We start from the raw sequence: 19114 nt of genomic DNA, 5'->3' as shown, positions 1-19114 counted from the left end.
GTGAAATGGACGCAGTGGTGGTCTGTCCAGGGGGGCTGGGTGGTGTGGCTGAAACGGATGTTTGATCCTTCCGCGAAGATGGGGTCGAGGATGTGCCCTGCCCTGTGGGTGGGAGTGCTGATGAGCTGTTTCAGTCCTAGGTTGGCGTGGTTCTCGAGGAGAGCAGTGGAATCGGGGTTCTGGCTGTTCTCGAGGTGGAAGTTCAGGTCCCCGAGCAGGATATAGTCAGTGGAGGTGATGGCGTGGAGTGCGGTGAGGACGGCGATGGTGGCTGCGGGCTGGGTGCGAGGTGTACGGATCTGATTTACCAGCTCTTACATATTTGTTGCGTTGACTTTGGATCAATCTTCAATCATCCCCCTCACATCTCTAAGGTGAGGTGCATGCCTTGCCTTCAAATAATCCAGGGTTGCTAAGTGCACATTGCACGAATCTACAAAAAGGTGTGACTTGAAAACTCAAAGGAAACTGATGATCAAAGAGAACAGATCTCTTCGGCTGCAGAGGAAGAGGCCAGGCATTTGTGCATGTTCAACTTCTCATGGAGACACCTAGTCCACATATACTAAAGCAATGGGAAAATGACCAAGCATTGGCAAAGCCAATAAATTTAGCATACGCAAGACCTATGATGTTGTCAATGTTTTATAGACATGTTGCACAACAATATGGGCTACTGTGCAACATGGCTTAAAGTAAATAAAAACAAAGCGCTCTGACACAGCCAGCTCTGACTGCATAATAGCGCTTTTTCTGTTTACTTTAAGACATTTTGCACACCAGCCCACACTGCTGTGCAGCATCTTTAAAAAAACATTAACGCAGCCAAATAGCTCAGCGAGAGGTAGTGTCAGGAGAGCGGGCATACACTGTAGAGACATGTAGCCTTCAAAAGTGCATATCCAAAATTTTTTTAAAAGACCTACAGGGCCCTGAGGCCAGTAGAAGAATACTGACAGCAGTCAGGAAACTGTTGTTGGTCCACAGCAGGGATGGAAACTTGAAGCCTAGGAGGAAGCAGGAAGCTGATCACCAATAAGAAGTAAGGAAATGAGAGCGCCGTGCAAGCCAATCAATGTTAAGTAATGGTAAGTGACGGGCGGGCTCTAAGCCCCTTTTAAGATATATAGATCTCGCCTAGGGAGCGCTTGCGCTGTCTCTTCGAGAAATGCTGTATTCAGGATATGGGTATGAAGCTCCGCCTACTTTCCGCTCATCTTTTTAATTGGCTTCTGTCTCTGTCCTTTGTAATTGGTGACTTTTTATTGATCATTAGGCTTAGTAGTCCCTCCTTAGTACCGCCTTGTCTCTTCTTGTAATCTCCCATGAGGACACCCCCTGCTACATGTGTAGTTACCCCCTAGGTTTTATTTCCAGCTTCAAGGCACTATTTTCTTAAAGGCCTTCAGAAAGAACACTCACTTTGTCCTAAACTAGGTTGGCAGTGGTTACTTTACTCGCTAGCACATCTCATTTATATGAGACCTTCTATAAATTCCCCTTCATCAGCTCCACATAGAGTACAACCTAATCCGGAATTCATATAATAATTATTTTGTCACATTTCAAAGCTGCTAATATAGCCTTATAGCCCGCCGTAGCGGGCTATCCCGGCTGTTAAAGGCCCGCTGCAGCGTTAAAGGCCCGAGCCGAAGGCGAGGGACTTTAACAAAGCAGAGGGACTTTAAAAGCCGGTATAGCCCTGCTACGAAGGGCTATAAGGCTATTAGAACATTCTGCCACTAGAGGGCAGAATGTTCTAACAAAACAAAGCCTTCAGGGAGCGCGAGGGGATTGAAATCCCCTCAGGCTCCCTGAAGTCTTTGTTCACAGCCAGAGCTGTGAACAAAGACACATTGGAATGTTGGTGCTCCGGGCTTATACCACCCATTATAAGCCCGGAGCACTCCATTGTTTTCAATGGAGCTCCCAACATTCCAATGTTCTAATTGTATATATTGACATAGCTATTTGAATGTACTTGTGGTACTGTCTTGCATGCAATGCATTATGGGTAGGGTGGATTTACCATATCTTCTGCAGGGGCAGTATCATATGTGACGAAAAGTTTATGATGCTCACTAGGGACTTCTAAGAGCAGTTTACAGTACTGCACCAATACAAGCACTGCTGGTGCTTTGCTCACTAGGGACCTCTAGGAGCAGCTTGCGGTAATGCACCTAGAAATGCAGTGCTGGTGCCTTGCTTAGGGCCCTCTAGGAGCAGCTTGCAGTACAGCACCTAGACAAGCAGTGTTGGTGCCTTGCTCACTAGGGACCTCTAGGAGCAGCTTGCAGTACTGCCCTGAGACATACAATGCTGGTTCCTGGCTCACTACGCAAGCATTTGCAATGCACTGGGTCTCGCATTACTGAACGATGAGGTATTGGTGCTGCATTATTATTTGCAACGTCAATACCTCAAACTATCAGCAATGCGAGACCTATCACATTGGAAATGCTTCTTTCTGTTTACAAGAGGTTTCACAAATGAGGTGCATGCACTGTTCAGTCGGAACCTAAAAATGACCATTTCGTTCAGCATCACAAAAACACTGTTTGGGATCTGATTGTTTTTTTTTATTCCATTTGGAAGAAAATTAGAGTGAGGCAAGGCTTTCAATAGTTAGAAATTAATTAATAAGTGAACACATATCATTTGTTTAAAGCATTTGTGTTGAGCCATTTATTTTCAGTGCAAAACATTTCCTACTAAAGTTGAGGGATTCAGACTCAAGAAAACAAGAAGTATTGGCTCAAGATTCACAGTATGTATCTGGTGAGGTGGGATCTTAAATTCTTGGATTATGATTCCAATCAATTAGTCACAGCTCTTCCACGGATACATGAGAGCATGCTGATTCGAACAATATTATCAAAGTTTCACAGCACTTGATTTCTCACAAGAGATTCTGAACACATAGCCACAGCGAAAATGCTTCTTTATAAGGCCACTCAAGTACCAGATAAGACAAACGTTTAAACCAGATTTAAACTTTTGTAAAATGTTCTCATGTGCGAAGAAAAACGTGAAATAAATGGAAGCAGTGAAACCAAAAGGAAAAAATTTAGTGACCCAAATTAGAGATTTAAAATAAGTCCAGCACACATTGATATTGCCTTTTTCAGAAATTAAAATCATAGGCTAAGATTCTATAGCAAATTCTAAAGTTTAGGTTTAAGTTTACATTAACCTTTATCCAAAACATAAACTAATGCCGAGACAATATAGCCCATTGTATGAATGAACTTAAATACATTTACGATAAGGGGTGGCATATTCGCCATTCACATTTACTGATTACTTTTCTCTTTTGATATAAAAATAAACAACTTCACTCGTAGTCGCAAACCATTGAAGAGTTATCGATTGCCGAGGTGTGGTTGTAACAGAATGGCAAAGAAGAGGCTGTCCCATGGGGCACCTTCATCTTGGGAATAATGTCGGCAGCTTCAGAGGTTAGCGGGTTAAGGGAGACATAGCATAAGAAGCAAGTAGTCGTCCAAAAGACCACTGCCTGCTCTTTGTCCTCAAAGTGACTCCAAACAGGAAACATTTTGTAAAGGGCACCTGTCCTTTTAGTGGACACTAGTTAGTTATAAAAAAAGTTTCCTGTTTTGACCCCTGGCCCTAGGTTTGAAGAGTTGTTGCATTTCTTCTGCACGAATCCCTTCAAAAGGGATAAGCCACTACAATATATCCCTGGGAATAAATTAGTCACTCCACTGTAAATTTTAGAATGACTACTATGCAATAATGAAGAAACAACAAACAAGTGCATCCCCGAGAAAAAGGGACAAATGTTTGCATGAGTAAAAAAAAGTAAACTAAATCAGCTGAGCTAAATACCGATTAATGGCTAAAAGACTGTGTATCTCTATGTATACAGTATTTCTATAGCTAAAACGTAGCCAAAAGTCCGCCGACGCTGTCTCCTTAAAAAGGCCATGGTATATCCTGAATACTAGGAACTCAGGAGGCTCATGCGAAAAAACTCTTAAACATTAGTTCACATCTTATCTAAACAGATGAGGGGAGAATCAAGCAAAAGGTCTTCATGATCAGTTAAATTGTTAATTTTCAAATGTTTGGAATGATAAATAAATCTCACAGAGGATGCAGTGAATCACAATTTGGACAACATGAATTAGATTCTGATCCTATTTTAAACTCATGATTTCCCAAGCCTGCTGATGACTCAGGAGTGATTCTCCTTCCACTGCTTTAACGCCAGGAGACAGGAAAGTACAAGTAATGTGAAATTCCCATACCAGAATTTGATAGAGTAAAGTTCTTAAAAGGAAATGGCCTGTTAAACAAAGTGATCCAGAAATGAGGGTGATATGAATAACCACAAAGGACAAAGAGAAAATGAAACCCATAAGAGGGGTGTCTCTCCAGCTTTCTCTCTCTCTCTTCATCATGTGAGGTTTTTGCCCTTGTTCAAAAATCAGCCACATCCTCCCTACTTTTTAATCCACAATCTTTCCTGAGTTTTTGAAGTGAGAGGTAAATTGTAGTGGTTAGAATGGCACAGTTAATGTGATGTACTAACAACTAACTAACAACATTAGTGTATAGCATGGATTGTCAAGTTGTTTTTATCAGAACCATATTGCAGATGGCCACCCATCTGCAATATACATAGACATAGACATTTATAGATTATCTGTGCCATCACACATTTTGTAAAAAGATGCCAGTTGCCTACCTTTTCCTTCTCATTCCCATCAACTACACATGCCCAGATGTCACAATTCATTGAAGACAATGCCAGCCTTTCCGACTTCCAAACAGGAGTCCATCCAGGAAAAGGCACTGAACTGACCCTAATCTCCATCTGGGACAATGACTTTAAAAACATGGTAGACCAGAACTGGCCTGCTGCCCATCTTCTCTTGACCTTTCGGCAGCCTTTGACACAGGAGATCATGACACACTAATCCAAAGACTTGAGGAAGCCAGAATGGAGGGTGCAGCTCTCACTTCTATTACATTCTACCTAAACAATAGGAAAACTATTATGCATACTTCTCCATTCTATTCTATACCATACAGCAATAAAACAGGAGCCCCTCAAGGCTCAATCTCCTCATCATTGCTTTGCAAAATCTATATGAAAACATTATCAGATTTGAGCAATGGTTTTGCCCTCGCCTGCTATACCGATGCAGATGACACACAGATACTTCTAAAATTGGAAAAACCAAAGGACATTGGAACATCAAAAATCTTCATTTGCCTCTGGACCATTGACTAACAGATGACATGGAGCACCTCAAATTGAACGCCTCCAAAAACAGAAATACTTGCCTGTGGTGACTGCAAAACCAATTACCTTCTCTGCACCTGGGCTGACAATCTAGGACTACCACCTAAAATATCTAAGGGGGGCAAGAAACCTCAGAATTACCATGGACGTGAAGCTGTCAATTAATGCACACGTGGCTAAGGTAGCCAAATCAAGCTTTCTCACAATGTTCCACGCCTAGAATTCCCTCACAAGGTTCATGCTGCCATTTTTCTTGTCCTAACAGAACTGCATCATGCAAATGGTCTGAATCACGGCTCACCTTTAACAACTATGAGAAGATTACAGAGAATTCAGAAAGCTGCTGCTAGACTCCTCATACATGTAAAGCCACAAGAACACATCCTCCCTGGCTTGAGATCCCCTACACTTTTTACCAGTTGCCAGAAGAGCCACCTTCAAACTGCTCTGTATCACACACAAAGCAATCCATAGCAAACACCACTGTTCATCAGGAAGAAAATCATTAAATTCAAACAACAAAGGAAATTACGCTCAAGAATGCTCCCCGCCTCCACATTCCTGCATTCAAGAAAAAACCATGGGTTGAACATCTCTTTTTCTGTTCCGGCAGCCAAACTATGGAACTCACTGCCCACACACATAAACTCCACTGACAACCATCTTAGCTTCAGAAGATTAGTAAAGAGCTTGATCTATGCTACGTGACAAATATACTCACAACACAACAGTGTACCAGAACAATATACTCTGACATGACAAACTATACTTCTCACAGTATAGAGATGAAGTTTTTGTTATACATGTATATTGAACCATGCTTCATGTTAAAAGCAAATACATTTATATAAGGGAAAAAATGTTTATTGCACCACAAGATACATGCGTATATCAGACAATGTCATTAATGCTGCTTCTATGTACATATAAGTGCATATATAGAGGACTTTATGCTTGTTACTAAAATGTTAAGAAATTTCATGAAATAAAATTGCATATTTCACAAGATAAATGTGCACATCAGACCACGTAAATATTGCTGCTTCTATGCACATACGAATATTTATACTGAGGTTTTTTTTTCAACCCAATAAAGTCTTACCAAGTGTCACATGAATATATGTATGTATACAATAACTTCAGTTTTATTTACGATAAAAAATGTAATCCTCCTTTAAATCTTTGTCCCATCACTCCTCTTTGTGACTCATCCCAAACCTTTCTGACTACTATTAACCCACAAACATCCTTTGCAAACTTTGCCTTCCATTTTTAGCCATATCGCCCAACTAACAGGCACACTCAACCTCTACTTACAAAAACAAATTACACCTTCTGCTTTTAAATCCATTTCTATCCCTCTATCTGTATTCTGCACTCTACTAAACACACAAGAAATCAAGAGCACAACCTTAGCACAACAAATGCATAACGAAAAAAAATACTAATCTACTATCAAATTCTAATCTTGGGCTCTGGAGTAGAGTGCTATGTACTCACTGCAAAGTGCTTTAATGCCTTGCCAGGGGTAGTTAGCATTATATAAATACAATTTACAATTACAATAACAATTGTGAATGTACTTTGTTTGTGCTGCTGCACAGAGGCCATCTGTTTATGGTTGTGAGTATCCATTTGTATTTTGTAGTCCTCTCACAGAGATTAGATTAACAGATGAATACAGCTGGGCTCATAGTAAGCACTGTACACTAGTGACTTCCTGGGATTTACCATAAAAAACAGAGACCCTCATTAAAAGCAGCCCATTAAATTGAAATATGTACAGTAACTGTTCTTACTTATAAAATCATATATTTACCTGGGACTTGTGAAGTGTGTGTTTACATACCTCTAAAAGTTATGCAATGAAAGCACCCAAACGTGTAATATATCTTTTCCAGTATTACCATTGAGGGGTTCTGGTGACCTCATAGATCACAGGGCTGAAGGCAGATTGTCGCCATACCCCTAGGTGGCAATTTAGGACAATGTTATATGTTACCCATTATCCATATTACATTACCAGTTTTATATTACATATATATTGGAAATAGCGAAATACTGAATTATACTGCTTCCTTGTCTGCAGTAAAAAGAAGGAGAACAATAATTATGTAGTTAAGAATGTAGAATTTAAAAAAAACATCCTTTTCTTTGAAAAAGGGTCATGTGCAAGAGCAGACCAAATATATCTGTACACAGTGATTCTCGTGCGGGATTCATCTTTCAAAGAACGCTTCTTGCAGAGCAGTGTAAGTAGACTGCTTTAATTGTTGTCGACAGAGCAGGCGCAATATTTCATGTTTAGACACACACTCCCTGGGGAGATCCCATCCAGCCCCGGCCTTCACAGTGATGAGCAGAGGTCATGTTCTTGCTCACCCCAGAGGAATCCCTCACATCTACCTCTAGGATAATAGTATCTAAGTAGATCCTGTCTTGCATTACATGCAAAAATGTGATTTTGTGGCACCATCATGCAACAATAAAATTCAAGTGTCTATTCATGTATTGGTTATTGGGGCTAGTAACCTGGTTAAGCAATTAGACCTATCCTACTCCCGATGACTATAGGTTTTAACGCGTTTCCCGGTTCCTTACGTCATCAGTTTATAAACTCGATTTTCAATAAGAGGTAGATGAAAAAAGATTTTGCTTTATTGTATCGATCCCCAAGCAAATAAGGCCCCTTTAACAGAGGCACCATTGATGGCCGGTCTGGTGTGCGTCAGAAATGCGCTCTCTGGACTGGAGCGAATACAGACTTATGGCGCACAACGATGACATGAGGATGCCATTGCCCTGATGTAATGGCGAATCACATCAATTACCTTTTCTCCACAACCGGAAGTTAGCTAAATAATTTTGCAGGATTCGACCAAAAGATGTGCAGAATTGCAACTAGTTTTAAGATATTCACACCCACTGCTGCTATCACCCACAGATGGTTAAAACCAATGACTGTAGAGATATACAAGTGATTTGCGTGGAACATCCTTCGTAAATAACCAAGGTCTCCCTATCTACATGTAAGCACCGGTTTGGTTATGTTATGTTGTAAATATTAATATGGCGCACATTCTGCCATTGACGGCTCATTAAGGATATTGTCTCAGAATGTGTGGCCACTTTATGAGGCCTGTTCTTTGGGCCTGTATGAAGGTAGCTAAACGGCTTCAACTGAGCAACAGCATCTCTGCTTCAGGGGTGTGGTCGTGCAATGGTCTTAGGCTTCCATATGCAGTGATTAAGCTGCAAGGAAAACTTTTGTGTCTCCACCTGGAGACGGCAGGTGCCTTAAGGCTAAGACATTTATGCATGCCCCACTGGAACGGCAGGTGCCTAAAAACATACAGCAAATCTTGTGTGCCCCCCCCCCCCCCCCCACCCCCCGAAGAAGGCAGGTGCATCAACGCATTTAACAAATCTGTGTGCCCAACTAAAGAGAGAAGGTGCCTCAAGGCGTATGGAAAATCTGTGTCTGCCCAACTAGAGGGGCCATGTGTCTCGAGACGTAAGACAAGTCAGTGTATGGTCCACTGGAGTGGGCAGGTGCCTGAATGTGTTAGACAAATCTGTGTGTCCTAATAAGCGGGGCTGGTGCTCATTCGTGCAGTGTAGCATGACTGGCACACATTACAAGAGAGGCGCTAATCACCGTGCTTCAATATGGGCCTCTAAGGCCATCTGCAGTGGCCTGGAGTCGAAGCCCACTCTAGACGGCCCAGTACCCCCACGGATAGATGCAAGGGGCAGCTGTGCAGGCAGTGGGGCCTAGTCATGAAGTCCATATGTGGGCTGACAGAGAGACGTTATCACAGAATGGGTCACACTGAACCTTCAGTGATAAGAATTCATAGTGAGCATGCCATTGTAAATTAAAAAGTGCACTCTCAAGTGCATCCAGACAACATGGCCATCGGATTTCGATCCGGTCTTATTTCGTTATTCATTCTTTTTCCCATAAGGTCCCAGAACTTGTCACGCGGGAACATACCGACCCTTTCAAAAGCAAGCAAACCCCAAGGGTGCTCATGTTTGAGGCCCAGGGATCTAGAATGCATTCGTTACAATGATATCTGCTTTATGTGCAGCAGTGACCAAGTAAAGCTGAATGAATGTGCGACACATTGACTTTTCGGATTTTTATTGTTTTTCTAAAGCTGCTTGTATTTTCTTTGACTGAGCTCCTCTTACATTTAAGGGGCCGATTATGATGTTGGTCATAAAGCCTCTGACCGTAGGTCGGTCATAAAACCTCCAACCTTAGGTAGGAGGCTTTACGACCGACATCGTTGATTTCAATTCGGACCGGCTGATCACGATACAGCCTGTAGGAATTGAAACCGGCCAGTCATTCCGGCTGGCTTCCGATGTGCTCCTTCCGCCCCGTAATTCATATAGACGCCAGTTATCGCCGTCCGGATTACAATCCACGGTTTCCAGCAGGGTTTCCATGTAGGCCTTTCCGACATGGAAACCCTGTCGGAAAGTATGTGTGGGGGCCCCTAGCAGGGTCCCTTTTCCCTTGCGGTCTCTGGTTAGGGGCCGAGGGGGCACTTATGGTGCCCCTCAGTTAATCCCTGCCCCTTGTGGCAAACACTTGAGGTGCTTGCCACGGGGTGCAGGGATTAACACAATCTCCCATTTCTCTATGGGAGATTGTGCTATGGCCGTAACACAAGCTCCCATAGAGAATTGAGAAAATGTTACCGCATAACGTTTGATATGTTAAGTGTATAGTCAATAACTCTTGGTGAGCCGCTGCTGTCCAAAGACATTACCATGGCTGCGTGATTCTACTATAATAGACTGGAGGAAATGATTTCCTTATAATCTCCCATCATTTTTCTTATTACAGTAGGATTATGAATTCACAACGAACCTGTAATATGAAAATGGTGGCACTACGCATAAGTAATAGTTTATTGAATGCAAGTAGTGGTATGAAAGCACTCCATCGGTTTTTTGGGGGGGGTGTTAAGATCATGGAACTCGTTCTTTTCTTAGAGATCTCCACAATTATTTCCTTTACAATTAAGTGTTTCTCGAAAATGTCAGTCAGCTGTCTCCAAACGTTTCAACAGGCATCTGTTTAGCTTGCCTTTAAAGAATGCATCACCCTTTCAGCGCTGATCAATAGAAATGAAGGTACTTCATATTTATAAGTGAAAATGTGGTTGTGATAGCACTACTTGTGATGCCTTTACTGAAAGCGTCCTTTCTTTATTTACCTATCAATGTTTGCAATAAACCTACATTCTGCAATCTTTGTTTTAGAGCTTTGAATATGGTGCATTCTCCTTGCAATGTTCAAGGTGTGTGATAGGTTTCGAATTTTGACAGTCTTTTATGTGGATATTCTTCTTAGGGACTGATTATGAGTTGGCGCTGGCTGGCGGGGAGGTCAATCTGAATGCAACGTTTACATTACCATGGGTAACACTGCTCCAGCATAGTGCCACTATAGCGCTATATAAATGCTATTACAATACAATACAATTATGAGGTAAAAACTGTGGAAAGAGAAGCCACTGTGTTAGACCTGATTTAATGGCCCTAAAACCACACGGCAGTCCCAATTTTGTGGGGTTTAATGTCTAAATGTGTACATGCTCTAAGCAGGCAATAATAAATGCAGATAACTCAGTGTGGAATGGGGAGGGAACGGGGAAGCTAACTTCAGGGTCTTGGACATTGTTGTCTACCCCAGCTACGGTAAAAAACCGAGAAAGAGGCTTGGCCGCTGCTGCAGCCAAAGCTTCAAGTAATGTTTTGCTGTCGGACTTACCACCCAGTGAGATCGCTCTGGTGTTCCAAGACCAGGGAAACCTGGGCGCGGGCACAGCAGCCCACTCAGATCCAAGCAGAGTGGAGCTCTATACGGTTATCTCCTCTCTGACTTACTCATAATCAGGGCCTAACTTGTCTATTTATAATTCCATAAATGCACCATAACTATAGATATAATTAATTACCACGAGCATGGCTTTACACTCACCTATGCAGAACATATACATAGATGGCATTTGGTCTGTAGGGCTAACTGATACAATAATTGGCTATTAAGTTGATATTTTACAAATTCATTCTGGGATAAGAAAGTTAAGTAATCAATAACTATTTTGAAAGGCGCATTTTCTTTTGGTTAGATTGCCTAACCCCAAAATAGGTTTATGTTTCAGCCAGGTTTTTAGATTTATGATGGTCACAGAAGTAGGGTCGGCTCCCCTCATATGCCTCCAAATATCGAACGTTCTGGCCAAACGTCTATTGAAGTTGTTGGCCAAATATTCAGAGTTATGTGCCAAAATATTTATGCATGCAATTGTGGTGTTGTCAGAAAATCTTAAGACTCACAAATGAACCAATCAAATACACATTCTCTCCAATGTTCATCAGTCTAACCCTTGCGCCTCTGTCCATTAACGCGCACTCTACTCCATCAGAATGGTACAGATAGGGTCAGAGGATCGCAATTCTAATCTTTAAAAAGATCGCGCTCTAACTCATCCTATCCTGGTCTGTTAGCTGAAATATTTGGTTAATTTATAGTATATCTCCATAACTGAAGAAAAATTGGCATTTACATCAGCCTTGGTTGTGATTACTAAAATAACATACAACAAATGGATTTTTTAATTTGAGTCTAAGCAACTAACTTACTGACTTGCTATTTTTGCTTTTTATTGGGTGGCATTTTCAGCAAATCCTGCACACTAACACTGAAATCGTCTGTAAAAATGTAACATGATTTTCAGAGAATGTTAAAATGTAATTTAAATAACTTTGTGAGATATTGTATACTGTTGTGTGGATACAGCATTATATCAATAACATTTAACATCTATTCAAATGAGTTGGTCGAAGAAAAGTAAAGATAATTCTGAAGTATTGTATAGTCCGCGTCCTTAAAGCCAAGATCTCACTTGAAATTTTGAAGGAATCTCTGATGAAAATATGATTTTCTTTCTCTATTACCCCAAAGTATTACTAATATGTACTCTTTTCAATATAAGCATTGGTTGGAGCCACATAACTGAGAATCTTCAGGTGAAATAGCCAATGAAAGAATGTTACTAAGATGTCTTCAGTTAGATGTCTTGGGAAGACCATGAAAATTAAAATAACAGATCTTTACTGCTACCCAACTCAATGGTAATAATTGTATTGACCACAGTAGGATGAAAGGCCGGTAGCACACGCCAGGATTTGAACCCGCGACCATGAGGTCAAACACAGGCTTCTATAGTGGACGAATAGGCCACTAAGCCGCCAGACCCAGCTAGAATGCTTGTTGATGGTGATTGTTAGAGCGGTAAGGCTGGACAAAGAGAACTGTGTCTTTCCTCTACATTGGATGACCCTTTAAGTAGTACGAAATAGGTGAGACACAGAATGTCACTTACTTCCTACTTGGTACTTAAAGAACTCACATTTTATGTATGGTTATTAAAATCTGAATGGCACACTTTTTTTGAACAAGGCATAATAAGAAGCTGGTTGATCTTGTGTGAACAAATAAAGATTGTTTCCAGTTACAGAAGCATTAGTTACGGGCCAGCTTACAGTGAAACAGAACCTTGAGGACTGCACCCGATTAGGTCAGCAAAACAATACCCCTCCCTAACTCTCTCAGGAGGGTGATATCCTAACAAAGATATATGTGGCACCCAAATAAAAAAGTTCCAAATATATGACAGTGTAAGATTTTTCAACAAGTATAAAACAGATAGAGAACTTCACTTAAATGCACCTACTCCCAATACTGAATAAGCAAGATACTTATGAGACATTGGCAAATTATATTGCAATCTTCTCCTAGGCTTATGTGTGGTGTGCTTCGCAAAGAAGTAAGTGTGTGTGTGTGTGTGCGTGCGTGCGTGTGTGTGTGTGTGTAACAAGAGAGAGAGAGAGAGAGCTATGTTGGACTCCTTCAGAGATGCTCATCTCTGCCTGGTAGATAATGCAAACACTTAGCGCTTTCATCTCCAGTTGTTGGTATCAACCATGATACGGTCATGAAAGTCTCCTATGAGGATGTCAGCACTGCCTAGTTTCACTTTCTTTTTTAGAAATGTTGCACTTTTTGTGAATTGGAAGAAGACTACACAACCTAAAAGGGTGATTGAACCCATTGAGCTGTATATGTTCTTTCACGTCACACAGCATTACATAAACTAACCATGGCTGTAGAATACAATGTGACAGCATGATGTCTTAACTATAAACGTTACTGTGCTCTTAGTATGGAAATCTGCTACTGTGCGCTTAGTATGGAAATCTGATATTTAGTATGCGGTTTTGTCTACCTGATTGGAGCATATCAGTATTCCATTTTATTTCAAATATCACCAAACCAACCATGTACACACCAGTACAAGTCGAATATACACATTTTCAAACTGGCCGGAAGAAAAAATAGGGCTGTGAGTTATTTAAACTGAGCTATCACTCCACCTCGATCTCAAATCATGGGCCAAAGTCCTAGATTCTTACTTCTGCTGATAGCTGCTTGACCATTGCATTGGTTATACCCATGACGAGTTTAAATGTCTGCATGGTGTCTTTTTCCTGTTGGCATGACAAGTAATCAAACCCATAGAAGTCGCTTTCATACTGACCTACAACCTGGTACTGATTCGTTCTCTGCTGGTCACCCACACAGTCAATGTCACATCTCCAGCACTCCATTAGCCATTCCACAGTCACATCATGCCAAGCTCTACCCTTTATTGTGCATCACACCATGGCTGAAGTATGGCATTTTGTGTTGGTACAGCGGCCAGACACTCACTAGATGCACCACAAATATGCCACAAACGTACTCCGTCGCATGGATAATGTACCTGAGTTTTACAGACTCTTTTATCTCTACATGAAGTAGGAATTCAGATTTCGCTTTTCACATATTCTCTTGCACTTTTCCTTTTATCATCATAACTCATTTTGTACAGTACAATTATAAAATGAAATTTTCAAAAACGAAGCTTAATTATTAATGTAGTATAACATAGGACCTCACTGCATCCTCCTTCTGCCCAATTTCAATTTACCCATCACCCTCAAAGTTCGTGTAACATTGCACCCTCAGTGCATTGTTATACTACGATACCATACTAATGACATACCCACCCTGCTCCTGCCGTGGTGTAGCCTGGGTGTCACAGGCTCTAGTGACACAAAGGAAATACCACCCCCCACACCCTAATACCCGGCTTCTGTTTCATTTATAAAATGCAGCAATAGTCAGGGTTCAGTGGACCTCTCAGACCTCGGGCTACGCTGTCACTGCACCTGCTGCATAGATTTTGAGCTTTTTTCTCAATCTCCAGAGATTAGGAGACAACAGTAGACTTTCAGATCCCTTCCTACTAGTTTTTTTTGCAATAGGACTATTTCTGTCCTCCTGTCCTATAACAGTCACTTGAAAGGAAAAGGACTAAGTGCTTGATGTACAAAGATTCCATTTTGCGAAAACTGATCATAAATTTTGCGCTGACTTTTCTGCAAATGCATCCTGATTTTGCAAACCAACCAATGTACAAATAGGTCAGATCACAAAATACCAAATCACAATGGGTTGCAGATTGGCCAGCCTAGCTTGTATTAACTAGGCATGTCACAATTTGGTGTACCCTGTGATTGGCCAAGATGACTAGGATAATAGACTGCAAGTGACAACAGACCACTCACTATCCCTGTAATTGTTTTCCACAACGGTTACATGTTTTTTTATTTTATTTTTAAAACTGTCCACGCGACTTAAGGGAACCCAAAGCTGCTTTAAAAAGAAAAAAAAGTTCAGTTTTCCATTTTGGAAAAATGCAGTGAGAGCAAGCAGTGGTCCTACGGTGTTCCCCTAGACCACTGTCTACTCCCCTAAACCTGCTATACTGAATCCCAAAGAGGAAAGGGTCCAAAGGGGTCCCCTCCACAATGCCAATTTGAAAGGTACTCCCTTAACATGCCCCCCCCCCCAACTGCGATTTAGTATGTGTTTCTAAATCAATTTTGCGAGTTGGAAATAGTTTTCCGAATTGCAAAATGAGGTTAGTCCATGAGAAAATGTGATTTAGCTGCTGCAAGCCCAGTAGTTTAGGATTTGCAACCAGCAAATCACTACCCTAAGTACTTGGTGATACCCTGCTGTCAAAACCTCCATTGGGATGCCGCTGGTTCCAGGCTGTGGCTTTGAGATCTTTAACAGATACACAAGTGATTGTATTTATACAGCGCTTCCTACCCCTGGCGAGGCGAGACACGGGCTGGCACTGGATGAAAAACTGAATGTGTCAATGGCACCAGCAGAACAGTATGGATATCCGGGCGGTAGGATTACCAGATGACTCCAAGTCCCAGGGACAGCATGGGCCAGATTTTCAAAGAGTCTGTGTGCACTAATCCGTCAGTGTGCAGGGGGTCACCGACTGTCCAGCTCAGGAATATGAGGGGGCCAAGAATCAACTTAATGCCTTATTGCAGATGCGGGGATGGAGGCCAGCGTGGTACAGTAAACTCTCATCTCAGCACTCAAATGTGCATGGTGCGGGCACGAAGAGTGGCGCACTGTGAGTGTGGCATCAGGAACAGAACGCACCCATGGGTGGAGCCCCTGCTGCTCCTAGAAATGTCCATAGACTGCTCATCCTGGTGTCTACTACCAGAAATAGACAGCTTACACTTTCTGTATGCTGTTTAGCTTGCATGTTCTCAACTGTGTATTTCACTGTGAGTCTCAAGAAGGGGAGAACATTATTTTGACAGCCCCTTGCACCCGCTGGAGCGACAATGTGTGCACTGAGGTATGGAGAGAAAATGAGCAAAACTGGAGAAATGGGCTGGTGGAAGCTGCCTACCCTGTATGGGCCCGATTAAAAAAAACTTGCATTAAGTGTGTCCTACTCTTGTAAGGAGTAAGTCATAAGTACTCCAAGAGTAAGTGATTACAAAACCTTTGAGAACTGGAAATCTGAGTGCGTGAGGAGTAAACATTAGGGAGTGAGGAGTAATTGAAGTAAGGTCTCCAAAGCCACCAAACTAAGAGTGATGTTGCGGTTATAATGTTTAACCTGGTGAGATGGTCACCTGTAGGGAAGGAAGCTGCGCTACTCCTGTGCGCCCTTACTGGCCTCAGGAGGCGTATTACCGGGTCCAGTTCCAGAGGTAAGGTATGTCGGAGGGCAAAGATCGCAGACAGTTCAGAGAGGGGTGGTCAGTGGGGTGCATGGTTCAAGCGGGGTGTCATATTAGGCGCCCAATAATGAAAAAAAGAGAGAAATGTTGGCACTTCTAAATAAGTGCCTAATACTGGAGGGGTGAAAACCACAAGCAATGTTAATAAAACTCCATTGGCAGCCAGGGTAGTAGATGAATGGAGCAGCCTTTCACCAGAAAGGGTGGGGGAGGTTGCATCTAAAAGGCCTACAGGCCTGCAAGAGCAATAAGTAAAGATGTAAGAGTGGTCCTTGGAGATCACTGGCCACATTCACAAACATTCTGCTGTAAATGTGATCTAATTACTGCTGCCGTATTCCTGAATTCCAGGAGTAAGCTGGGAGTGCTCCTGGCTTACTCCATGGCTGCAGCAGTAAGCCAGAAGTACAACAAGAGCAAGTCACTGCAAAATCTAGGAATCGGGCGTCGCCTCTATGCTCTAGGGATAAAGGGTATCCAGGGCAATGGGCGCATCTGATGAGTGTTGAAATCTCTTACGTCATCGCTCGCCTTCTCTTACGTTACCGCTCGCCTGCAGTTTTGCTGTAGATGTTTTTATTGAGGAAGCGGTGGGAGGCCGTTTGCTGAGGCGTAGATAAGAAATGATAGATCTGCATCACCTGAGAACATATTATGAATCGAGAGGGGCGACCCTGATCGGGCGCGTCAGCACCCGCGCCGTGAGGGCTGCTGTGCAGCTGCACCGGATGCCTGGAGCAGAACCACAGCAAGAACTCCGTCCATTTGGTAGATTGCACTGAATGTGTATCTCTAACTAACATTTACAAGCACCGTTTACATCATATTGACATCGACGGAAAATCCTCTATGCCCATGTGAAGCGTTGGCCTTGTGGAAAGAACCATACAAAATGTATTTTTTTTTAAGTTGAATATGTGCCTTTGAAAATACGTGTATGATGAAGCCTCGCGTCGACGCATCATCACGGTTGGTTGTTTTGGACGTTCATTGTAACGTAGCGCATCAGAAGCCACGCCGCATGTGGAACTGTAAGTATTTAAGCTGCTTTGCATACGCTTACCTTCACCCACCCCCACTGTCCGCGCTTTAGTAAAGAGCACCTGAGTGTATTCACACAGTGTGGTCTTCTTAGTGATTAAAATACTTAATGCACGCGAAAGACTGAGTGAAAGACAGAGGGGTAGGGAAACCAACACAGAGATACTTGGAAGATGCGCAGAGACTATGAGATACAGAAATAAAGGCACGCTGAGCCAGGGGAGGGGAGCCGGAGATGAGATCGAGACAAGGACAGGGGGAGACAGATAAAGAATCATAAAGCAAGCCATAGCGCCAGAGGTAAGGAGACAGGCAGGACACGCGGATAACGAGACAGACGGGGTGGTGTGTGTGCGTGTGGGGGTAGGGATGAAGCGAGAGACACTCGGAGAGCGAAAGACAGGCAGAGATAGACAGAGAAAGAGACGGACCAAGAGGGGAGAGGTAGAACAGAGATACTGGAGATAGAATCAAAGGCAGCTAGAGATTAGAGAGGGTTAGGCAGAAGACATATGATGATGCAAAGAAAGAGAAAAATATGTTTTGCACTTTTGATGTAAATAAATCGAAAAGTGTATTTATTCCCTTATTATTAAACTCTATCAGGCATACAGAGATCGACTTCGGCACAATCCCAGATACTTAAACAACTTTATGCACGTGCGTGGGGCAGGTGAGTCGGTGTTCGGTACTGCCACGCGCACAGGCTCTGTGCGTGAGTGCGTAGTCACTTACCGGCTTTGCAGGGGTCTTTGTAGTCTATCGTTTCTGCCTTCTCCTCGTCGGCTGCATCGAACGAGTAGTCGAAATCCAGTCCATGGCAGGAGGAGAGCTTCCCACAGAGAGTCAAGCCTGCCAGGGACAGGGTGATCCAGGCAAGCATTCTTAGCAGAGGGGCTGCGGCGAGGCGTGCGGGACTGAGGCTGAGCCGGGACACTGAGGAGTGAGTGCGAGTCCAAGGCAGTGGCTACCTCCGGAGATGAGGCGAGGGAACTATGAACAGGGCCGGGCTGAGGCAGGGATACTGTGGTGTGCGCGGGGTGCAGGATGGGTTCTATTAGGTGTGTGGAGTAAACGCTGCAGGGCAGGGAATGCTTGCTGTGAGGTGGGCAGGTCTGGGGCAGTGGCTTCCTCTAAGGCTGAACTGGGGAGCTGTGATTCGTGCGGGGCGTACTGGGAGATGTGCAGGGCTGGGGCAGGGTCTCCCTCTCTCAGTCTGTGGTGCTGTGAGGTATGGCGAGGACGGGTCTCCCTCTGAGGCAGAGTCTAGATTGATGAGGGGGCTGGGGCAGGGACTCGTGGGAGGTTAGGAGCAGAAGACCCTCTGATGCCTAGCCGGTCGTGCTGTGGAGATGTACTGGGGGTTGAGAGACGGTATCCCTCTGAGCCGGAGTCTAGTGCGGGAAGATCTGACGTGACAGCAGCTTCGTCTAAGGCTGGACGAGGAGTTTCCCACTGCCCCCGGGGCAGGTACTCTCCTGGCCAGCTATTTCTTCTTGGCTGTCAAGTCTTGGCTTGGATTGCCCGGGGTCTTCTGCACTTCCTGTAAGCTGACCGAGTCCTCGGTATTATCCAGACTCTGCCCCGAGGGATGATGGGTGGGTG

At 43.2% G+C, this 19114-nt stretch overlaps 1 protein-coding gene across 1 annotated transcript in view; it reads right to left on the bottom strand.

The window, feature by feature from the left end:
* The window catches only part of TLL1 (tolloid like 1), a 416213-nt gene extending 397486 nt beyond the window's left edge, over positions 1 to 18727 (bottom strand). The window contains exon 1 of the mRNA XM_085641791.1: positions 18245 to 18727. Within this exon, the coding sequence (XP_085497917.1) occupies positions 18245 to 18392 (148 nt within the window). The 5' untranslated portion in view covers positions 18393 to 18727. The remainder of the gene's footprint in view (positions 1 to 18244) is intronic.
* Between the last annotated feature and the right edge of the window lie 387 nt (positions 18728 to 19114).

This window comes from Triturus cristatus, chromosome 2_2 (genome assembly GCF_964204655.1).
Source record: "Triturus cristatus chromosome 2_2, aTriCri1.1, whole genome shotgun sequence".
Lineage (NCBI taxonomy): Eukaryota > Metazoa > Chordata > Amphibia > Caudata > Salamandridae > Triturus > Triturus cristatus.
This window is presented reverse-complemented; position numbering and strand designations above follow the sequence as displayed.